Consider the following 24,990-nt stretch of genomic DNA (forward strand, 5'->3'; position numbering starts at 1 on the left):
ACCTACATCTGGCATTTCTCCCCTTGCTATCTCTCCCCAGCTCCCCACCCCCCACCGTCCCTCCCCTATTTCCCCCCAACTGACCGAAGGAAGATATTTCTTTCCCATTGGACTTGAACCTGGGAGAAGGAGAGGCTAGAAATGCAATGGTCACTGTGTCACTATATGGTGCCTGAGAAACAGCCACACACAGGGAGAGAGGCCAGATCCTGATGACATTGTCTGGCTCCTGAAGCCACCCGGGCCCAGAGCCAGACCTATTCCAGACCTTTCAGTCACATAAAGCAATAACTGTCTTTTCTGTCAATCGCTGGATTTTCTGTTACTTCCAACAAGTTCTAAGTAAAAGACTCCTTGCCAGAGGAAGCAGGGAGGATGATTAGGGGAGCGGGAGGGGCAGAGGTAGGGACTGTGGAGGGGTGGGGAATGTTGGTTTCAAGTTTCCAGTTTAACTTACTGTGCCGTAGGCTCCCTTTCCAAGAATCTCACCCTTGGTCCATAGGATAGGTTCTTCAGACTTGAAATTGTTTTCAGAAAATGTCTTTTCATTTGAGTTGAGAAATTTCTCCTCCGTGTCTTGTATCCTTAACCCATTACTATGCCTCTGGAATAATAAGACAGAAGGAAGAGTGACCATTAAACCAAGTCATTGGGATGGAGAGAAAGGGGTGAGAGTAGAGTCTTCTCAAATGTTCCTGGCTGTGGCCACTCTAATAGGTAACTTCTAGAGACACACGGCTCCCCCAAATGGCCACATAATGTATTTTAGCTGTGTACTTCAGCCCTGTTAATTACACACATTTTAATATCACATCTTGCTCTGCGTATTTTATAGGAAGAGGTCTTAGGCCTGTTCATCTCTAGGCCCACATGGGCCTGCAGCTACTGACCACTGTCTTTTGAGAATGACCTTTCACAAGCTCCCTATCATGACGGAATGTGTTAGTGTATGTCATCTCCTCAGCCTGCTAACCTCAACTCACTCCTTAAAATTCCCATTAAAGTAGTGAACAATCTGAAAGCAAATGCTCAGGTGTAGGGACTCTGAGAAATGCACATTTCATGTCTTCACATGAACAAAATGGTGAGCTACTTTGGGAGCCATGTTCATTTCTTTCTATTTCACATACCTAGAGCAATGTCTTGCCTATAATTATCTTTCTGCTGATAGTTGGAAATGAAATGCTGTTGATTGAAAATGTCATTATTGAATAAAATACTGACTTATTTGAATAGTTTCGCTACGTTGATTTAACCAAAGTGATTTAATTACAACCCCAAGCTAGCTAAATTCCAAAAGTGGGTCAGCATAATGAAAACATCTTAGCCTGAAAGTCAGAGGACCTGAATTCCAACCTTGTGATTAAACAATGAGACCTTGAAGAAACTATTTAATTGTTTGGGTTTATAATTCCTCATTTAAAAATAAGGGGTTTGGGTCAGGCGCGGTGGCTTATGCCTGTAATCCCAACACTTTGGGAGGCCAAGGTGGGTAGATCACAAGGTCAGAAGTTCAAGACCAGACTGGCCAACATAATTAAACCCTGTCTGTACTGAAAAATACAAAAATTAGCTGGACATAGCGGCTCATGCCTGTAATTCCAACTACTTGGGAAGCTGAGGTAGGAGAATTGTTTGAACTGGGACCTGCGAGGTGGAAGTTGCAGTGAGCCGAGATCGTGCCACTGCACTCCAGCATGGGCTACACAGCGAGACTCCATCTCAAAAAATAAATAAATAAATAAATAAATAATTTTAAAAAATGAAAAAAGAAAAGAATGGTTTTGAACCAGATTGTCTCTGAGGTCCTTCCCACCCCACTGAATCTCGGATTCTAATTATACCAACCTGTATTTTGACATTTGTTGTCTCTCTGCCCAATTCTTTTGGGGTACTTCCTCTCCTACTGAGGACAAGATTTAGGTTTTCAGGATCTGTTTCACTTGCCATTTTTTGGCAAGAGTTATTATCTTTCTCATCAAGAGCTAATAATTCTGCAGCTAGACAACCTAATAGTTCATCTGTTAATTCTTCATTATTTACAGAGTCCAGAATTTCTTGGGAAATTGAATTTGTGCCATTTAAAGTTTTTCCAAACATTTGATATGTGATTGGCTTATTTTCTAAACTAACATGATCCAAATAATGTCCCAAATATTGATATGTTTGGGAAGATGCACTTTCTTGTTTTTCTTGAAAAGAGAAATTCGTAAGTGTTTTACACTGATCTGAAACGCTGTCAAACTCTAGATCATTAGTTAACATGCGGCTGGCATTTACTTTACTAACAGATGCTGTATCCTGCTTTTCTTGCTGTACATACTTGTTAGATCTCTTCTCACTGGGCACTGCCCAGCTGTTTTCCGAAGGGATAAATGGGATCTGGTAATGCAGCTCTTCAAGTTCTCGCAGATCTCTGAGGCCTGTAGCGAGTATTTGATTGTCAGAAATGTCTCTATTATTAGTAGATTCTTCTGTAGAAACTTCTTCAACAATGAATAAATCTGAGACAGGAGGGAATTCATTCTGTTTCATGAACTGCTCAGGTGTCTGAGCCAAGTTCATGGAATGAATTTCATCTCTGGAAGATAGAAACTCATTTCCTGAAGATTTTATCTGCCAGTATGGTTCTGAAATACCATCACCATTTTCAACATCATGTAGGTTGCTACATACAGCTTTGCAACTCTTTTCTTTAGAAATTAAGACTTTGTGCTCCTGTTTAATGCCAAATAAAGTCTTCTGCGTTTTCATATGCAGTTTTTTCTGAGAAAGTCTTGTTCTGATATTGCTGCTCCTCTCACTGTGTGAAGATCGACATTTATTGGTGATACATCTGGCTGATGGAGCTGAACATATTTCACGGTAATACTTGTTTTCATGCCTTTCAGCCTCTCGCACATGACAATAAATAGGGGTCCCAAACATTTCATAGATTCCAGGTCCATTAGCAGTTGAATTGATCTCTTTGAACATATCACTATATTTAAGATCTAGGTAATTTAGTCTTGGCTCTGTCGGTTGAACACATGACTTTTGGATTCCTGGATTTTTACAGATACAAGGAAATGATTGCTTTTTAGGTTTCTGAGTCTGGTGAGTTGATTGCTTCTTTGCTACCTGTGGTGTTCTCTTTTGAAACCTGGGCAATTGCCAAGGCCTGTGGTCAACAAATCCCAAAGCAGGGGAAATTTGTGTTTTTATGCTTGTTTTATGCATGGTAGGCTTAGTGGTACTTTCAGTAGAAATCATGAAATTCTGAGATGTCTTCTTACTTTTCTTGGGCTTTGAATCTAACTTACTCCTATGGGAATTCATCTTACACTTGTCATTTTCTTGGTGTGCAAGTATGTTGACACTATGGTTGTTATGAATGGTTCCCTTTCTCTTTTGGAGGCTTGGTTTGGCTATAGCTGATTCCTCGGAGCTTCCATCCACAGGGAAGGTGATGTGGATAAGAGGCACCATCCCATTCATTTCTGGTTTGGCTCCTTCTGCTGTTGATATTCTTATGTTTGTCTCCATGCTGCTATGACCTTCTGGGAGTTTATCAATGGGGTCATCAAACACTTCACTGGACAAGCTTTTAAGTACAGTAAACTCTTCTAAAATATTGTTTGGTTCAATTGCTTCCTCTTTATGTAATGAAGCTCTTTGTGAAGCAGCTTTATTATTTCTCATCGCTTCATCCTGGCTTGGAGCTATTTCTGAATTCTGGGCTTCTTGGAACTTGCTTGGAATGGTACATACTATTTCTGGATCTTGTTCATAGTTTTTGGCTACTGAACTCTCATTCTTTCTTGATGAAAGATATTGAGAGTCGTATTCTTCAGCTTTTCTCATTTTACGACCATGGAAGTTGATATCCTCTTCCCTATCTTCAGGAATGTTGCCTTCCTTCAAATTCTCAAAAGACACCAAAGACTGCCCTTTTTCAAAGTGGGTGATTTCGATTTTATTACATTCTCCTATTTCCTTGGATTTCCGGTTCTCCTCCATCTCCAGGCATTGTCTGTGATGGTTAGCCTTCGGAAAAGAGCACATATTTCTTGACCAAATGAAACCACCTGAAGACCTGAGAGTCGGATCCATTAACAGCTTAACTAGGGCTCCTGGAGGCTTGTTTGATGGGCTAAGGTCATCAGATTGACAAACAGACTCTGAGAGTTTAGGCACAAAAGATGTGAGGCTTGGAATGTTTCTTTCTTTCTCTTTTGGAAACCTGTGGTTTTGGGGGATAGTAAGGACACCAGATCGCGTAGGCAAGAGTGACAGTGGTGGCAGAGGGAGCTAAAAGGAAAGAGAGAAAAAGCTATGAATGCAGAAACAGATATAAATATCATGTTAACTGGTTTAAAGTAGTCTAGAGAGATTATAATATCCCCTTAAGGAAGGCTTTTAACATACAAAGCTATCCTGGGGATCACAATTCTTTTTTTTTTTTTTTCCTTTTTGAGACAAGGTCTTGCTCTGTCTTCCAGGCTGGAGTGCATTGGTGTAATCACAGCTCACTGCAGCCTTGACCTCCTGGGCTCAAGCGATCCTCCCACCTCAGCTTCCCGAGTAGCTGGAACTACAGGTGTGTGCCACTATACCTGACTAATTTTTTAATTTTAATAGAGATGAGATCTCTCTATGTTGCCCAGGCTGGTCTCAAACTCCTGGCCTCAAGCAATCCTCCCACTCTGCCTCCCAAAATGCTGGAATTACAGGCATGAGCCACTATGACTGGACAGATCACAGTTTTTGAAACTAAAACCTCATTCCCAATATTTTTTTAGAAACAGTTTAAAACAACACGTTTTAAAACCAGGATTATTATAGATGTAAAGATTCATGATTATATATGTATACATATATATATATATATATAATTTTTTTTTTGGCCGGATCCATGGTTATATATTTTTAAATGAAGGCCCTATAATGTCAATGTTAAAAATTTAAGATAAGAAACATTTTATTTCTCTTCTTTTTACTTTTCATAGAATTGATTTAAAATCTTTGAAATCCCACTGAGAACAGTTTAAAATTGCTGTTAAAATACCTCAACAATGGTCAGTTATTGACTAACTCAGAATTAGTATCTGAAACACAACTATTCACCATTATTTTGCTAAATTATTTTTGAATGAAATTCACAAAATTTCATTTTTGTGGAAGAAAGGAAAATGGATAGCTTTCCTTTTTTTCTCCTTTGCCCTTTATTTTCAAACTAAGCTAGTTTTTATTATCCTCTAGAGGTCAGCGTAACCCAATGTATAATATTAAGCTTTGTGGGCAATAAGCTACAAACTCCTTAACGCTATGCCTCGTTTCACTGTGGTCTTTTCCTGTGTATACAGATTCAATACCTCTTTATATAACAATATTTACAAGCATGGGTCATGGGTAGTAATTGAGAAATATGTGTTTAATTTTCATTCTATTGCCACCTATGTATAAGAAGGAAGAAAATGGAACCTGACTCTAGAAACTTAGGCATTAAAAGTAGATGAGATGCAGTGTAGGCCCCAATTATACTGTCTAGATGATTTTTCTCATTTATCGAAAATGACTTAGGAAATAAAGGCACATTCGCCCAGAGCTTAACCATCTGCCTAGTAATGGGCATTACATTTTTTTATGTCAATAAACTCCTTTTTACAATGCTAAGCACTACCTATGCGTAAGTATTTCTCAAAGGCTTATAGGGTAAAGAAGGGTCAGATAGTTGAAAAACTAAGAACTGCAAGTATCTTTCCAAAAACTGAAAAATTAGACAACTAGGAAAATCTTTCCACCACTGGGGGAAAAAAGAATTGCCTAATTTCTAGACAGGTTAAAAGAAGATAAATTAAAATACGTCTGGCCAGGCGTGGTGGCTCATGCCTATAATCCCAGCACTTTGGGAGGCCAAGGCAGGCAGATCACTTCAGGTCAGGAGATCGAGACCAGCCTGACCAACATGGTGAAAAACCCCATCTCTACTAAAATTACAAAAATTAGCTGGGTGTGGTGACAGATGCCTGTAATCCCAGCTACTCAGGAGGCTAAGGCAGAAGAAATATTTGAACCCAGGAGGTAGAGGTTGCACTGGGCCGAGATTGCGCCAGCCTGAGGGACAGAGTGAGATTCATCTCAAGAAAACAGAATGTCTAAGGGAGCTACTCAGCTCATTACACAGAGAAAGGAAACGCTCCACAAAAAGACTGCACATAGCAAGGCATAATTTTCCCAGGAATGGTCTGCTACTCTAGGAACTATATGTGAGTCGTTGTTTTTCCAGGAAATACAGTTGACCCTTGAACAACACAGGTTTGAACTGTGCAGGTCTACTTATAGTGGATTTTCTTCCTTCTCTGCTACCTCCGTGACAGCAAGACCAAGCCCTCCTCTTCCGCCTCCTCCTTAGCCTATTCAACATGAAGGCAATGAGGATGAAGACCTTTATGGTGATCTACTTTCCTAATGAAGAGTAAACATATTTTCTCTTCCTTATGATTTTCTTAGTAACATTTTATTTTCTTTAGCTTTATTGTAAGAATACAGCGTAGAATACATGTAACACACAAAATGTGTGTTAATCAACTGTTTATCAGTAAGGCTCTAGTCAACAGTAGGCTATTACAGCCAAGTGCAGTGGCTCACACCTGTGTAACCCTAGCACTACGGGAGGCTGCGGGGGAGGGTATTGCTTGAGGCCAGGAGTTCAAGACCAACGTGGCCAACACAGTGAGACCCTGTCTCTAAAAAAACAAAACCAAACAAAAAAAAAAAACCAGTAGGCTATTAGTAGTTAAGGTCTGGGGAAATCAAAGGATATACATGGATTTTTTACTGTGTTGGGGAAATCAGTGACCCTACCCTCTACATTGTTGAAGGGTCAACTGTCATTGCTGAGGATTTGGTTCTAAATTAGTTAAAAGAGTTTTTTGGTTTTAGTTCTCAAGTCAAAAATGCTAGCACTAATCTTACCTCAATGCTTCGGCCACTGTACTTCATATCAGAGGTCGAAAACTCTACAACAAGAAAAAAAAAAACCTAGATATTCTTAGCAGTAAAGAAAAAACAGTCTCAAGCTAGAGTCTGGGGAATGGAGTAAGTAATACCGATGCTAAGGGGTCTGAGGAAAAGTTGTAGAAATTAGAGGTTTCCCTTGTGGGATTCACACAGAGGTGAAATGACGACACAAAATGTCAGGCTACTGCTACTCACAGGGCTGTGCTTTTACATTTATGTCGCTATTCTGACAACACCTGAGATCTCTGGACCAGAGAGCAGATTATTTATCGCTCGCGGAGCATTGTAACACCAGTTCCCCACATCCGGGTTCCTCACAGGGCAGCGTGATGAGAGCCGGGTGTTTGCCTGCACAGGTGGGCGGAGCCGGGTGTTTGCCTGCACAGGTGGGCGGAGCCGGGTGTTTGCCTGCACTGGTGGTTGAGCTGCGTCCCAGGAGGGAGCCCCGGACTGGTGAGGCTCAGGGCGTGTATTGGGTAAGTGGCACTTTAGCCCGTCTTTCCCTCCAGAGAAAGAGACAACTTTACTATGAATTGTAAGCAAATGCTTCCAGGAGAAAGGTGCCTTTATGTTTTATTACCCTGGAATGTAAGCAAACAGCTTTTGGGGAAATCAGGCTCCAAATCTCTCTGGAGCAATACACTAACTTTTGAGGCGTTTTTGCCGTTCAAGCATCTTTTAACCTAGTTTCCTAGTGTTTTTTGCTTAGAAAGCCTGGACTGTGCAGAAATGTGAAAATATTCTTCTGTAAGTGTCTCCCGACAGTTGTTTAAACTAGATCCACCATAAACTCTGAAAGGGAGTGTGGGGAAGTCTCACCGAGGTAATGAGCTGGGACTTACTAAGTAGTGTAAAACCTAGAATTTGTTTTCTTCTTACCAAAAAGTCAGAATGGTCCCCAAAACCCCACGCACCACCACTTCTGCATAGTTTGGACTTTCTAAAGCTGAAGCCAAAAGCTCCCGTGTCTCCAGGGTCAGAACAGGTCAGAGAACTAAATGCAGTGGGATAGCAACGCACAGCCGTAGATTGAGATCACATGCCCCAACTAAAGGGGCATTACTACCCAGCTCTCGGTGATGTTATCCAATCTAGATGGATAATCCAGCACTGCTAGATCCTCCAAGAGAAGCCAGAGAGCTGTAGATTTTATGTGAAATCTCCTTCCCCCACCCTTGCTTATTTATTTATTTAAAATTTTTATGTTTCTCATCTTCCATATAGACAGGGTCTTACTATATTGCCTAGGCTGGTCTCAAGCTCCTTGGCTCAAACAATTCTCTTGCTTTGGCTTCCCAAAGTGCTGGGATTCCAGGTGTGAGCCACTAGGCCTGGCCTCCCCTGCCTTGTTTTTCAGTGTTGTGAGGGTCAAACAAATGTCTGTAGGTCCGTTTCACCCACAGGCTGTCATTCTGAAGTTTCACACACAGAGAACAAGACTTCTCTAAGATTTAACACAGTAGAAAAGCCGATCCCAGGTGAAAAACAAGTCACCTAAGAGGAGGACCTCAACAGGAGTGGTCACAGGCATTCCCCTTGACTACAGCTGGCAGTGACATGCCCCCCTTCATTCCCAATGCATTTACTCAATAATTATTTACTGAGTGCCTACTGAGTGGCCCATACTGTCGCAGAAGACGGCAATTTATAGTTGTGAGTGGCAAAGAGAAATCTTTGCTCTTTGCTCCCAGAGGTTGCATTCTAGAGGTTGAGGTTTTCTGTTGAAAAGATGATAGAAGTTAATCCAGAAATACAGTTGAATATAATTTATAGTTGGGTACATATGGATAACATCCTGAATTTTTTAAAAAATCCCTTTCAAATATTCTTGTAAAGATTTTGTTAGATATTATCCAGTACTGGTCAGGAATCATGTGGGGTAAAGACTTCTGGTGGGAATGTAGAGGCAAGATATTTCTGGTAGGTAATTTGATAACATGTGTCAAAGCCTTTTTAAAATGTGTTGAGACCACATAGCGAGACCCCATCTCTATAAAAAATGTTAAAATTAGCCAGGTATGATGGCACACACCTGTACTCTCGAGCTACTCAGGAGGCTGTGGTGGGAGGATCACGTGAGCCTGGGATATTGAGGCTGCAGTGAGCCATGTTTGCACCACAGTGCTCCTGCATGGGAAATAGAGCGAGACCTATCTCCAAAAAAGTAAATAAAATAAAATGAAATATGTACAGAGTTCCAATTTAAAATGTCAGATTGAATGTACATGCTTGTCTCCAAAATGACCGTAGAGGAATTTTAAAACATGTAAATAAGGACAAAAAATAAAAACACCCAGATGATAAAACAGCAGATGAGCAATATCAGCAACATTTTGGACAGAGAAAACTATATGGACAAATAATAACTGATTGAGTTGTCAGCTTTCTCTGTTCTGCTCAATGCTTGCAAGGGGAGAGCCCAACCAGAAATAAGAATCTCGGAAAGGAACATGGACTGAAGATACCTCTGAAGATAGGGATGCAGGCAAACCTGAAATGAGAGGATGCTCAGTAGTCTGTGCTGAATTAAGTGCCAGATTCCCTGCCCTGTCCACTAGGAGGAGTTACTCTTCTTTCCTGGCAGATGGCTGGAAGTTTACTCCCTGGAGGGCTTGAAACAAAGATACTAAGGAGCTGGGTACGGCTGAGAGCAGAAATGGGGTGCTGGAGTGAAAACATGAGGATTAAGGAAAAGTCTACACACTGAAATATGAACCCCATTCAGTGCCAAGAACGTTGCCTCTAGTCTCATAACCTGCAGACAGACGCTTGGATTATCTCTCTGGGGAAAACTAGCAGAGAGAAAAGATCCATTGATCTACACAAGCTGACACTTGGGAATCCTTCTACCAATCGTCCAGGTCTCCACCTATTCAACTCCTTTGAGGCCCATTCATTCAACAAGCTCACTGAAACATACAGCACTTTTTAGTGACACCCTTGTAGATACAAATAGACAAGATTCAACTGATATGCGAGGAAATGCTCCAATATGAAAATAAAGAGAACAGATCAAACTGAAAGAAAGAAAAAAGCTCAGAAGAATTAGAGACAAAAACCAAACAAACAAAACAAAAAAACCCACCTCTGTCATTCATATTCTCCACGTACCCTTTCTCAAGAAGCTGCTGGGAAATGTGCACTAGCAAATGAGGATTAAGTAAAGCAAGGATGGCAAGCAACGTGCTTAAAGCCTGTAATCCCAACACTTTGGAAGGCCATGGTGGGTGGGTCACTTGAGCCCAGGAGTTCAAGAACAGCCTGAGCAATATAGTAAGACCCCATTGCTACAAAAAAAAAATTATTTTAAGTCGCTGGGCCTGGTGGCGCATGCCTGTAGTCCCAGCTACTCAGGAGGCTGAAGAGGAATGGCTTCAGTCCAGAAGATGGAGGTTGCAGTGAGCTGAGATCGTGCTGCTGCACTCCAGCCTGGGTGACAGAGTCAGACTCTGTCTAAAAAAAAAAAAAAAAAAATGGTAAGGCAAGGAAGATTAAGAAGCCACATATCTAGTACACAGGGATTCAACACAGCAAGGAGGCAAGGGAATTCCCAGGAGGACATGAAGGGAATCTCAGATGGGCGGCTGGGCAGTAGATCCAGAGAGCAGGTGGCGTGGAGTAAAACTGGAGGGCAGGAGGGTCCAGGAGCAATGTCTCCAAAACAAACAGAACCAGCAGATTGCCTGAGACCTAATCACCTATACTGAGATTTGTTTTACAGGCGCAATACACAGGATGGAATGAATTAGTGACAGATATACAAAAAGTAAGCAAATGAAGAAATGAAGTGGTTATTACTAACGCTGAGATAAATACAATGTCTAAAAGGAAGGGAAATGTAATCAACACACTAAGGAGCTCAGCTGCAGATATTTTACCTAGTCATAATAACGGAGATGTTGGATATTGATTTGAAAAAATAGACACAAAGATTGGGAAAATTGGCCATTGCATGTGTGTAAGACAAGTAAAAGCATTAACTCTTGATAGATAAAGCCCAAGCTGAACAATCAGTAAATATCACTCTAAACATGATATTTAGCAATATGCAAGTTCACACTAGAAGAAACAGTCACATTATTTGTACTTTTTTTTTTTAGAGATGAGGTTCGCTCTATCACCCAGGCTGGAATGCAGTAACCTAGTCATCATCCAGTGCAGCCTCGGCCTCCTGGGATTAAGCAATCCTCCCACCTCAGACTCCTGAGTAGCTCAGCCTATAGGTGAGCAGCACCACAGCCACCTAATTTTTAAAATTTGTTTTTGGCCAGGCACAGTGGCTCATGCCTGTAATCCCAGCATTTGGGAGGCCAAGGTGGGCGGATCACCTGAGGTCAGGAGTTCGAGACCAGCCTGGCCAACATGGAGAAACCCCATCTCAATTTATAAAAATAAAAAATATAAATTAAAAAAATATTTTTATATATGTAAGTTTCTTTAGAAGAAGAGTGTGACTATGTTGCCCAGGCTGGTCTCGAACTCCTGGCCTCAAGCAGTGCTACTGCCTCGGCTTCCCAAAGTGCTGGGGTTACAGGTGTGCAACTGTTCACAGCCAGTACTCTTTCTTCTTTCTTTCTTTCTTTCTTTCTTTCTTTCTTTCTTTCTTTCTTTCTTTCTTTCTTTCTTTCTCTTTCTTTCTTTCTTTTCTTTCTTTCTCTCTCTCTCTCTTTCTCTCTCTCTCTTTCTTTCTTTCCCTTTCTTTCTTTCCTTCTTTCTTTTTCTTTCTCTTTCTCTTTTTTTCTTTTTTGTCTTCTTTCTTTCTTTCTTCTTTCTTTCTCTCTCTCTCTCTTGCTCTTGCTCTCGCTCTCTTTCTTTCTTTTTGAGACTTGAAGTGATCCACCTGCCTCAGCCTCCCAACATGCTGCCCTTAACCTGATTATCGTTATTATTAATTCAAAGTGCATTTATAATGGTTATGTGCCAGGTAAGATGCCAGGAGGTTCAATGATTCTTGCGTTTGTAATCTGGTGAAGATGAGCACGTAAACAAATAGTGACAATTATGCATGATTAGTGCTATGTTGTATGTAAGGTCAGGATCCTATGGGGGAACAAAGAAATGCCAACGCATCCAGTCTGAGGAAGTTCAGGAATACTTTCCAGAGGAAGTGGTTTCTAAGACAAAACCCAAAGAATGACTCCAGCAGAAAGAACAGTATGTGCAAATATTCACAAGCATGTTTAGGGAATAGAGGGCATTTAGTGTGCTAAAGTTTATCATACTGCTGAGGCAGAGTGGCAAGATATGAGGCTGAAAGAGGCTGTTGAAGTTGAACACAGTGGCTCATGCCTGTAATCCCAGTACTTTGGGAGGCCAACGTGGGAAGATCACTTTAGCCCAGGAGTTCGATACCAGCCTGGCCAACATGGTGCAGGCGTGGTGGCATGCATCTGTAGTCCCAGCTACCCAAGAGGCTGAGGTGGGAGGATCGCTTGAGCCCAGGAGGCAGAGGTTGCAGTGTGCTGAGGTCATGCCATTGCACTCCAGCCTGGGCAACACAGCCAGACTCTATCTTAAAAAAAAAAAACAAAACTATTGAGATTTGGGAGCTAACTTTGTAGATTTCAAGGAACAAGAGTCTAGGTCCACTTCTCAGTCCAGATTTCATATTAACTCTTTTCCATCAGCCCATTAAAACACTGCTTCAACATTATACCAAATGAAACAAACCAGACCCAGGACAAATGTTGCATGATTCCATTTATATAAATGACCTAGAATGGTCAAATTTACATTGAGTTAGAAAATAGAATAGTGGTTGCCAGAGGCTTTGGGGGAGTGGGAAATAGAGAGTTGCTGTTTCGTGGGCACAGAGTTTCAGTGTTGCAAGAAGAAAACGTTCTGGGGATGAATAGTAGTCATAGTTACACAACAATGTGAATGTACTTAATGCCACTGAACTGTGCACGTGAAAATGGTTAAAATGGTCAATTTTATGTTACACGCATTTTAGCATGATAAAGTTTAAAAAAAATTTAAGCACTGATTCATTTAAATTTCACTTACAATGTACCCTTCCCTTAAAATCCCATAATAATTATTCTGTTTTTTTCCTTTGGTAAGATGCCTCACAGTTCCGCTGGCAGGCAGTCTCACTCATTGTGATAAATCAATGAATGCAACTTGTTGAACTATAAGTTTGTTCCTGGTGGTTTAGGCTGGTTGGTTGAGGACAGTGGTAAGCAAATACCAAAGACAATATTGCCTTAAGGGGAAATGCTGGCATCAGTGCTGCTATCTAGCAAATGAGTTTTGAGCTCAATATAGTTGGATGTTGGCTCTTAGACTTGCACATTAACTTGGGGATCCAGGAATAAGGCTAAAGTAGACTCAGGTCCATAATGACCCTGGGACCCGGTAGAAGTAAACTCAATACTTCTGGCCAAAAGCATCCACAGCGTGGGCCCCCAAGATTCCCACAGATAAACAAAATATAAGCTCACAATGAAGATTTTCAATCACTCAAGGAAAAGAGTGCCATAGTACAACAGCAGTGCGAATCAGTAGGATATTGATATTGAAATTATCAAATATAGTTTATAAAATAATAGTGTCTGAAATGTTTAAGGAAATAAGCAATGAAATAATCTAAACAAGATATTCTCAAAATATTTGCCTTCCATTCCTTGAACAAATATGTAAACACTTGCACATATAGTTTTCTTTCTGGTGGAACGTTATGCCATCCTTCATTTTACTTGTTGACTAGTTTATTGTCTGTCCTGCACGCCATGGTCCCCAGGAATGTAAATTACACAAGGGCTGGGGTTATACTGTCTGACATGTTTACTGCTATATCGCCAGCATTTAGAACAATACATAAGTATTTGTTGGCCCAAAGCACTCATTGTGGAATTCAATGTTCAACTTACCTTCAGATTTTCTTTGCTGCTCCTTCAGAAAATAAGGAGCATCTTTTCTGGTTACAGACTTGGAAATGTTTGGTTCTAAATAAGATCTTAGTGGCAAAAAGCCCAAGTTCACATCGCAGAGCTCCTCTTTGTGCAGAAGTAAGGGCCGCATGGTCAGCGTCTTTGTCCTGGGGTCCACCGTCTCGATTTCATTTGGATGAGAAACTGCATGTGCTTGTGCCCATTCTTGACTAAATGGGGTTATCTGACTAAAGGGGGAGGGAAATGCTTGATTTAAAACTCAGTTGCCACGTTTTCTGAATCTCCAGTCCTCAGTCCAGCCTGACATCACTAGAAAGTTTGAAGAACTGTTTCCAAATGATGCTGCTGAATGGAAAGGCTGCATCCTGAAAGAGTAGGACATCTCCACCCCTAACTCCTCCCAGCCTCTCAACCCTCTGTACCATCGCCTGAAAGGATGAAGTTTCAGCCCATTCTCGTTTTCCCAAATGCCACTTCCTTGCGCAGAGAAATCAGAGACCAAGGGCAGCCATGGGGGACACACCCTTTTATCTCCACAGGCACTGACTAGCCCAGTGCGTCTCAAACTGTCTTTGATGAAGAACCAGCATTGAAACTCTCCAATCATTGTGAATGGATATGTTTGTAAAATATAAGTGAACTGCCATAAAAACGGAAGAAAAGTAAAAGACATGAAGAAATTAAGGCTCATTTTTTTTCACTACCCGTTCAGTGAACATAAGTTATTTGCCAAATTGCTCTGCAACTTTTTAAATAGTCATCCTTACAGCCTGTGCTGACCTTATCCTGAACTGGTAACAGGATCACAGAACCACATTCTAAGTAACTCTGCCTTACAGCAGGGTCAGCAAACTACTGCCTGGGGGCCAAATCTGGCCTTCAGCCTTTTTTCTATAGCTTTAATTGAATCACAGTCACACTCATTTGTTTATATCTAGTCTGTGGCTGCATTCAAATGACAGTTGCTGAGTTGAATCATTGAAACAGAAACCCTATGGCCCACACAGCCAAAGTGTTTATGATCTGGCCTCTGCCACATACTATTTATTGTGACCTCTACTTTTAAGCATTATTATAGATTGAATTACTAATAATTTAGGTTGCCACATGAGTATCATTGCTTCATACTTCATTTCAAATCTGACTTCAAAGAATATTCCTTACTTGTTTTCTTTTAAGTCTTCTTGGCTCATTTCTTGGGGAGGACTGACATCTCCTGGAAAAGTCACAGTGGTCTCAACACCTACAGAAACATATGACAGTAGTAGAAGGAAGAAAGTAATGAATTCTAGCGGAAAGCGGGAGACATACTTTATTTGGCTAACTTCTTATTAATGATTACAAAATGACGGTAACCAGAGGCTGAGGTTTAGTCATCTTTGTATCTTTCCTGTTCAGGATATGATAGATCCTAAATAAATGCTTGCTTAAAGAGCAAAAAAACCATTTAATAATATTTTAGAGATGTAAAATAAAGTTTTATAATGAACTATATTGTCCCCAGGATGGAGAAGACAGGGCCACCTTCTATAAAGTGTAATGACACCTATCTCACAGCACTACTGGGAGGATTAAATGTGATAATTTATGTAACTCCAAAGAAGTCTGCTCGTATTTGTAATTTTGGTCATCTCCTGTCTTATTCCATGAAATAATTCCCAGAATAACCCTTAAGACAGAAAGTTCCAACTTGTAGAATAGACGTTTGCTCACAACATAACATGTTAAGCAAATGTATGTAAAAAACTAGTGAGAAGTACTCTAATACTGCCTGTTCTTTAAGGTGTGTTCATTCATTCCTTTTTTCCATTCAACAAACTTTTATTAAGCATATGCCAAGCCCAGCACTTTGTGCTGAAAACACAGAAATAAACAAGATGCAGCTGAAGCCCCAGTAGAGCTGATGAGAAAATAAAGAACGCAGTGATTGCACTGCGATAGAAGCAAGTGGTGTTGTGGGAGCAGAGAGGCTTGTCATTCCAGGAGGACACAATGCTTGTCCCGGTATTCATTTCTATCCATTTATCTGTCAGAGCCATTTATTCACTCAATCTGTATGTGCCTGGAGAAGCAATGGCTGTCTGAGCTCCACTAACTAAATGCCAGGGAAGGAGGATCGCAGGGACGATAAGGTTAGGGTGTGAATCAGACATCCCTTCTCTGCCACTTCCTCGGTGACCTTGGGGAAGTTGCTTAATATCTATCACGATTATCTAAATTAGTAGATTTTTATTATTTTAAAGGACTTTGGATATATTTGTGTGATACAAGGGAACTACCATAGTGAGAGCGTTTTTATTGTTCAGTTTTTATATTCGTGCCATTTAATGAGATGAGTGCATTAAAAAAAACAGTAAAAAATTCCAAAAGGAAAAGTTTTGTTTACAATCAGGTAAATGATAATAGTGTTTACTATCATTGTCATCAAATATTATATTTTCTGCTACCACAAAACTGTAGCTAGCTTTGGTTTTCTTAATGTTTCTCAAATAAGACAACTTGATTGCATGTTTTCTAATACTATACAATAGCAAAGAACACTTGTCTAAAAATGAAATTTTCTTGGAATAGTCCCTTGTTTTTTAAGTTTTCAAAGAGCCTGTCACCACACTATGTAGCACAAAATGAGAGACTTAGAATTATTGACCTGGAAGAAACTTACAGGTCATCTAATCCAAGCCTTTCATTTTAGAGATGAAAAACTGAGCAATGAGTTCCCATGACATGCTCAAGGTCATTCTCCTACTTGAAAGGAAGATAGATATCTTTCATAACATTTTTGTAGTCATCCTTGAGTGCAAAAACCTAGCTGATATGTCAGAGTGAGAAAAACATACAGCATACATTCCTAATAACTAAACTGTCAGCGAAAAGAATGTTCTGGCACGAAGACTAGATGCATTTAGTTCTTTGCTGCGGAAGTTAGAAAACTGAGTGTATTTACATAAACCATATCTAAGAACAACTGTACCTTTGCAGTTGTTAAGAATTAATAAACCCAGAATGTTTTTGAACAAACTTAATGTGTTTAAAAGTCTTTTCCTCAGCTGACTTTTTTTTCAAACCAAGGAACAAAGCTGTAATAAGCACATGTAAAAAAATACCTGCCTCTTTAGATATTGTTAAGAGCAAATAGCCACCATCCTAATTGTTAGTCCAAAATGGAAAAAAAAAAAAAAAGATTACAGCATGTACTGATTCTGAAATCCTCTAGAAGCCTACAAATGTTCTCTTTGTTCTGTCTCTTGAATACTGTGAGTTGCTGAGGGAGCTGTGGATAAGGCCTCTCAAGCTGTCCAGTAGGCCAGGGAAGAGGATGTGTTATCACAGGTGAAAACAAAACACTTGCTCTTAGCTGAGTGCACTTTTCACATACTGAGTGTAAATTAACCTGATCAGAAAATATTACCATAGAGAGAAATTAAAAGGCAGCATTTTATCATAGCCACAAATATATTTTCTTTACAGAAGAGTTGAAAATGACATTTGTAACCAGTCAGAAAATGATCATTAATTTGTTGTTAGTGTCAAAGCCATTATTAAAATAAATAACTGATTTCAATAAAGAAAAATTATTTTCTCCAGAAAAGCCTTACTTTCCTATTCTCCTTATTTTATTTTATTTGTTAAATTTTCGTGGGTACAGGATAGGTGTATATATTAATAGGGTCCTTGTTCTGTTTAGATGGATGTTCGTATCTGTCTAGAATGTGAGCATGGAGGTTCAAAATATTTTGATGCCATCTTCATGTTTTGATGATTTCCTAAATTGTGAAGCTCAAACAGACTTAAAAAAAAAAAAATTTCCAGCCTCCTGTGCTGCTAGATTCAGAAAGCTTACTTGAGAGACTGATGCATGTGAGTTACATGAAAAAAGATAAGGTGCAGGCATTATGTGTTGCTGATGTGCTGATGTGATTATCAGCAGAGGGAGGGGATTCTTTTTTTTTTTCTCTTTTCCTTTTTCTATTTTTTTGAGACGGAGTTTCTCTCTAGTTGCCCAGGCTGGAGTGCAATGGTGTGATATCGGCTCATTGCAACCTCTGCCTCCCAGGTTCAAGTGAGTCTCCTGCCTCAGCCTACTGAGCAACTGGGATTACAGGCATGTGCCACCATGCCTGGCTAATTTTTGTACTTTTAGTAGAAACTGGGTTTCACTATACTGGCGAGGCTGGTCTTGAACTCCTGACCTTGTGATCCACCCGCTTTGGACTCCCAAAGTGCTGGGATTACAGGCATGAGCCACCGCACCCAGCCACGAAGGGGTTCATACATTGATGATAGGAGCAGCTCTCTGGTTATGGCAGAGGTGGCATGATTTGAGGGTCAGTAGCAGCCAGTTTTGAGATGTAGTTATGGGAATTCTTTCTGACAGTCCAACCTGGAGCCTTCCTGTTTTGGACTGGATGTTTTGAATGTCTGTGTCCCCTGCCGCAAATTCGTATGCTGAAGCCCTAACTCCCAAGTGTGGCTTATTTGGAGATGGGACCTCTAAGGAAGAAATAAAGGTTTCTTTTGAAGGTGTTAAGGGTAGGACCTTGATCCAGTTGGATTTGTGTCCTTCTAAGAAGAGTGTTCTGCCTGTGTGTGCACAGAGGAAAGTCCACATGGGAACAGAGCAGCCATCTGCCACCAGGAGGACAGCCTTATCAGAAACCCATCCCTACTAGAACCTTGATCTTGGACTTCCCATTCTTAAGAACTGTGAGAAAATAAATGGCTGCTATTTAAGACCCCTCAGTCTATGGTATTTTGTTTTGGCAGCATGAGTAGACTAGGAAAGTTCCTCTCCTCTGGTTGTTCAATGGTATGTGAACTTCCTAATACCTTTCAAAATTCCCTTTCTTTTAAACCCAACCAAGACTAGATTCTCGTATACCTGCAACTACAAATCTTGATGAATGTATACTGTAGTAAAATTTTTTAAGCTCATTAATTTTAGGGAATAGGTTCTCTTGTTCACTCATGAAAAATGTGAATTTATAGGCTCAACTTCTAATCTGTAATATTTGTGTCTGTTAATTTTAAACAAATATTTTTCTTTATGTGAGTATGGGAGAAAGTAGTAATCCTGACATGTTTGATAATTAGGATAATTATGAAAGATCATTCCAAATCTTATGGAAATTTGTGTTTCAAATTGCAGCAGTTTGCTTTTGAGACATATGGCAATCTCTTAATATAACCACTGAAGGAGGGGTAGATTGTAAAGATCTTGTATACACATAAATATGTCAGACGTTTCAAAATATCAAAATAAATTTAGAAAAAAAGATTCATGTCTGTTATGTGTTGGGAAAATAGTGGGGTTTTTTGTTTGTTTATTTGTTTTTTTGAGACACAGTCTCACTCTGTCACCCAGGCTGGAGTGCAATGGTGTGATCTCGACTCACTGCAACCTCCACCTCCTGGGTTCAAACGATTCCCCGTGTAGCTGGGATGACAGGTGTGTGCCACCATGCCCGGCTAATTTTGTATTTTTAGTAGAGACAGGGTTTTACCATGTTGGTCAGGCTGGTCTTGAACTCCTGACCTCAGGTGATCTGCCTGCCTCGGTCTCCCAAAGTGCTGGGACAAGAGTGAGCCACGGCACCTGGCTCATTTAAAGATATTTAAACCAATATTTAAAATGAATATAATGCATACTAATATTCACAGCACTTTTATTTCAGAATTTGTGACTGGAAAGAGTAGCTAGCTCAACTGAAATCTCTATCAACTGTGAGATGAAATTTTATTAGGAAGAGAATTGCTTCTTCCAAATTTGTAACTCAAGTTATTTAAAGCTTAAAACTGAAAGAACTTAGTGGAGATGCCTCATAAGTGTTATGGCTCCCATATAAAAACTGAAAGTAGACCGGGCACGGTGGCTTCTACCTGTAATCCCACCAGTTTGGGAGGCTGAGGCAGGCAGATCACCTGAGGTCAGGAGTTAGAGGCCAGCCCGACCAACGTGGTGAAACCCCCTCTCTACTAAAAATACAAAAAAATTAGCCAGGCGTGGTGGAGGGCGCCTGTAATCCCAGCTTCTCGGGAGGCTGAGGCAGGAGAATTGCTTGAACTCGGGAGGCAGAGGTTTCCGTGAGCCGAGAACACGCCATTGCACTCCAGCCGGGGGGGCCAGAGTGAAACCCCGTCAGAAAAAACAAAAAAACAAAAAACTGAAAATATTGCAAATCAAGTTTAAAAGAATGACTCACATCTCAAATGCTGAGTTATCTCCAGATTGAGCAGAATAAATGAAATATTTAAACTCCTGGAAGGCGCTTGGGACACCATTAGTCTTCTGAGAGCTTGGCTTTGAAGTCTATGACAAAGGACTGCAAGGACCGTTCTGAAGGGTTTTGGGGGTTTCTTTCGTTAGCTCTTTCAGGCTTAATGCTGTTTATAATTTTTTTTTTTTTTTGAGACGAAGTTTCACTCTGGTTGCGCAGGCTGGAGTGCAATGGCGTGTCTTGGCTCACTGCAACCTCTGCCTCCCGGGTTCAAGCGATTCTCCTGCCTCAGCCTTCCGAGTAGCTGGGATTACAGGTGCGCACCACCACGCCCAGCTAATTTTTGTATTTTTAGCACAGGCGGGGTTTCTCCATGTTGGTCAGGCTGGTCTCGAACTCCCGACCTCAGGTGATCCGGTCCCGTTGGCCTCCCAAAGTGCTGGGATTACAGATGTGAGTCACCGCACCCGGCAATGGTGTTCATAATTTTAACGGTTACTAAATTACTCTCTGCCCTCAGACTAGGGAGGGAAGATTCCCAGTGGGCGTGAGAAAGGCAGGCGGTTGCCCAGGAGAGGGCAGCATCGCACCAGCGCCCGGAGGAGACGCTGCTGGGGAGAACTGCAGCCGGCGGGGAGCTGCGAAGGGCTGAGAAATGCGCATAGAAGAGAGCGGCTTCCCTGGCATGTTAGAAATGGAATCCAGAAAATTGCCCAGGAGAAATTGCGGCAGTTCAAATAAACGTTTACATTAAGAAGGTTATGGGTGAATAGACGGACAAATGGCATAGCCTTGGCAACTGGGTTCTGAGGCGAGAATCTGCAAATACCTTGTGGTCTGTTAAGTGCAAGGGCACTTCCGGTGTGACAGGATAACATGCTTAAAATGGGTGGTGTTCTGGAAGATTCCAGACTTATGACTTTGTAAGTAAAAGACCGAGACTTGCGGGGCTTTCATGCCTTGTTCACTCCCCCACCTTCCCCTAAGGGACAACAGCTGATGGATTCATGTGTGGCCCTGGAAGGAAACCCATCACTGGAGCTGCTGGAAGATTCTGAGAGGAAGGAAATGGGGAACGGGCGTTATCAGACAAAAAGGAAGGGACAGAGAATGGCTTGGCTGAGCTGGAGTGAGGTGGAATAAAAGAGCCAGAGAGCATTGCCTTTTCTGGTAGGGCAAATTGCCTAGACCCACTGATTCAGATATAGACCAAAAGGTCTATATGAGTGGTTTTTCTTTTCCTTTGGGCTTTTTCTGTGTTTTCAAACTTTTTTTTTTTTTTAACTTTTCTAGCAGGAATTAAGCTTAGGGGTACAAATGTAGGTTTGTTCCATAGGTAAATGTATGTCATGGGGTTTGTTGTACAGATTATTTAATCACCCAGGTATTAAGCCTAGTACCCATTAGTTATTTTTCCTGATCCTCTCCCTCCTCCCACCCTCTACCCTCTGATAGGCCCCATTGTGTGTTGTTCAAACTTCTACAATGAGCACTTCTGAAATTGGAGGGATGTCCATATGATAATATTATGTTGTAAACACATGAAGAAGTGAAGCCCGATACCTTCTGTCCTGGGTTGCCAGTCCTGTCTACCATCACTGGGGTCTTGTTCGCTAACCAGTGTAGAATGACTGCAGTCACTGTCTTGGCCAAACTCCTGCAATATCATAAAATTCAAAACTCAGTTATTAGTTATTTGATGTTCCAGTTTGTTGGCAGAGTGAATGTTGATTTTTCTGGGCGAAAATTCACACCATGGATTCCTTTTAAATTGGATAAAGTATTTAGGACTAAAATAATAGGAAAGTATCTGCCCCTGGAGCACTAGGCTTAGACAGTCGTGGATGTGATTAACTGCATAATCAAAAATGAAGAGCAAAGCTGAAATCACATCGGCACATAGAAATTCAGTATTTTATACTTTATCATCTCAGCACCCAGGCTGCTAAGCTGCCATAAATTCCATCTGGGTGGGAGACTGGAAAGAATCCTTCGGCCACAGTCAGAGTGAACAACCCCAAAGGAACGTGATCTTTTCCATAATGCCTCCCTGGGGCATCATTTACAAATGGTGAGAATGGAAATCCCTGCCCCTTGTGGAAGCTACAGATATAACCCTAGACTGAAAGGAGGCAGCAAAGCTGATTAAAGTCTTCCCTATGACGGCTTTCTCATCTAAATCATGGTGAACAACCTCTTAAACTTCCTTTTTACTCTCTAGAAAATAATCATTATAGTTGAAAACCAACTTGATTTACAAAAAGTACTCCAAACATTTTAAAGAAGAAATGTTTTCTTAGTATAATTCATTGTTTTTGATGATAGGTTCCTTCATTAGACGTTATGGCTGATGATTTTGGGCTTTTAAATTTCGAGAACCATGAAAGACCCAAGTAGTAGTTAATACATCCCATCACAACCCTAATGTTACAATTAGCTGTCTGGCTTCTATGATCTAGGTGGATGACCCATTTAAGGGGACTGTTGGATAAGAAGTCTTTGCCCTAAATGCATAAGCCTGCCATCTGAAATGTCAGAGAAGTGACAAGTCACAAAAATTCTCTGATAGCTCATTTATTAATTCCCAAGAGAACTTGGAAGTTTCTTGCTTTTCTCTCTTTGTTCATGTTAATTGTCATAGCAAATAATACAGATTGGCCAGGCACAGTGGCTAACTCCTGTAATCCAGCACTTTGGGAGGCTGAGGCAGGTGGGTCACTTGAACTCAGGAGTTCGAGACCAGCCTGAGCAACATGGAGAAACCCTGTCTCTACTAAAAATAAAAAAAATTAGCGGGACGTGATGGCACACACCTGTTGTCTCAGCCACTTGGAGGGCCGAGGCAGAAGGATGGCTTGAACCTGGGAGGTCGAGGCTATGGTGACCTAGGATCATGTCACTGCATTCCAGCCTGGGTGACAGAGTGACACCCTGTCAAAAGAAAGAGAGAAAGAGAGGAAAGGCAGGAAAGGAAGAAAGAGAAAGAAAGAAAAGAAAAAAAGAAAAAGGAAATAAAAGTAAAACTTGGCCAGGCCTGGTGGGTCACACATGTAATCCCAGCATTTTGGGAAGCCGAGATGGGTGGATTGCTTGAGGCCAGCCTGGACAACATGGTGAAACCTCATCTCTACAAAAAAATACAAAAATTAGCCCGGCATGGTGGCACGTGCCTTGTAGTCCTAGCTACTCAGGAGGCTGAGGTGCAAGGATCATTTGAGCCATAGGAGGTTGAGGCTGCAGTGAGCTGTGATTGTGCCATTGCACTCCAGCCTGGGCAACTGAGTGAGACCGTGTCTCAAAAAAAAACCGAAAAAAACCAAAAAACAGAAGTAAAGCCCTCCATTTGTACAATCATTAAAAATATTTTAGATATTCGATCGTAATAACTTAGTTGTTATACCTTACTTTTATTCAGCAGTTCATACTTAAAAATTGTTTTTTAATTTTTAACTTTTATGGGTACATAGGTATATATATTTATGGGTTACAGGAAACATTTTGAAAATAGGCATGCAATGTGTAAAAATTACATCAAGGTAAATGGGGTATTCCTGACATCAAGCATTTATCCTTTGTGTTACAAACGAGTCAATTAAGCTCTTTTAGTTATTTTTAAATGTATAATTAAATACTACTGACTATAGCCACCCTGTTGTGCTATCAAATACTAGGTGTCATTCTTTCTTTCTTTTCCTTTTTTTTCTTTTTGTTCGATCATTGGGTTGGTTATTCATTCTTTCTAGCTATTTTTTTTGTATCCATTAACCAACCCACTTCCTCCCTACTCCTTACTACCCTTGTTAATACTTTCTAAAACATTTTCTATCTCCTGGCAAAAGTTGGGTGCCCAATTTCAGACCATCCTGGTTGTCAATGGCAGATGAGTTCACTTTGCTCCAGGCTGTTGTCAATTTCACTGCTTATATTTCTCTGTATTTCAAAAATTCTACCATTGTCTGGCAAATTCCTCCTCCTTCCTAGAAAAATCACAAAGGGGGATTTACTCCTCTTAGAACATATGAAAATACAGAAACATATTTCTGAAAAGCAACATTTTAAAATATAACCTGACAACCAAAAAGCAAACACTATTAAGATAGAAATCATATTTTATTTGTCTTTCTCCTAAGTATTTAAAAATATAGTTGCATCATATAATTTTTTATCTGACTTCTCCACTTAAACATAAATTCATAAGTAATCTACTAAGTAAGTGTCATTTTAGTGGAATTTAAAATTTATTTCCTTCAACAAATATCTGAGGATCATAATAAAAATTTTTGTTTTGAGATGGAGTCTTGCTCTGTCACCCAGGCTGGAGTGCAGTGGTGTAATCTCAGCTCACTGCAACCTCCACCTCCCGAGTTCAAGTGATTCTCCTGCCTCAGCCTCCCAAGTAGCTGGGACTATAGGTATGCTCCACCACACTCAGCTAATTTTTGTATTTTTGGTAGAGATGAGGTTTCATCGTGCTGGCCAGGCTGGTCTCAAACTCCTGACTTTGTGATCCACCCGCCTTGGCCTCCCAAAGTGCTGGAATTACAGGTGTGAGCCATTGCGCCTGGCCAATAGTACTTTAATAAGCCCCATTAGTCTTACAATGTAAGTCCCATGAGGTTTAGTAGGTCGTTTTAAATTCATTACTATGCATAGTGCTATTAAATATTTGCAACTAATACCCCAATTTTGCATTATTTCTTTAGAGTAGATCCCTAGAGATGGAATGATTGATCCAAAGACTATGAAACAGTTGGTTTTTTGTATACACATTGCCTTAAAAGTAGTTTATCTCTATAATCTAGCAGCAGTGAATGAGTGTGCTACATCATATCTTCTCCCTTATTAGCATCACTTTTTATTATTATTTTCCCTTCTTTTCA

At 40.6% G+C, this 24,990-nt stretch overlaps 1 protein-coding gene across 5 annotated transcripts in view; it reads right to left on the reverse strand.

The window, feature by feature from the left end:
- MAP3K19 (mitogen-activated protein kinase kinase kinase 19) overlaps positions 1 to 24,990 on the reverse strand; it is a 79,996-nt gene that overhangs the window by 17,934 nt on the left and 37,072 nt on the right. For 3 of the 5 annotated variants that reach the window (XM_017536037.2, XM_017536035.2, XM_017536036.2), the window contains 6 exons: positions 21,674 to 21,767; positions 15,060 to 15,138; positions 13,875 to 14,122; positions 6,958 to 7,001; positions 1,849 to 4,290; positions 458 to 604 (listed from right to left, as the gene is read on the reverse strand). In XM_017536037.2, the coding sequence (XP_017391526.1) occupies positions 458 to 604; positions 1,849 to 4,290; positions 6,958 to 7,001; positions 13,875 to 14,122; positions 15,060 to 15,138; positions 21,674 to 21,767 (3,054 nt within the window). The remainder of the gene's footprint in view (positions 1 to 457; positions 605 to 1,848; positions 4,291 to 6,957; positions 7,002 to 13,874; positions 14,123 to 15,059; positions 15,139 to 21,673; positions 21,768 to 24,990) is intronic. The other 2 variants (XM_037741154.1, XM_017536038.2) reach the window with 2 other exon arrangements.

Source organism: Cebus imitator, unplaced genomic scaffold (assembly GCF_001604975.1).
Source record: "Cebus imitator isolate Cc_AM_T3 unplaced genomic scaffold, Cebus_imitator-1.0 Scaffold95, whole genome shotgun sequence".
Taxonomy (NCBI): Eukaryota; Metazoa; Chordata; class Mammalia; order Primates; family Cebidae; genus Cebus; species Cebus imitator.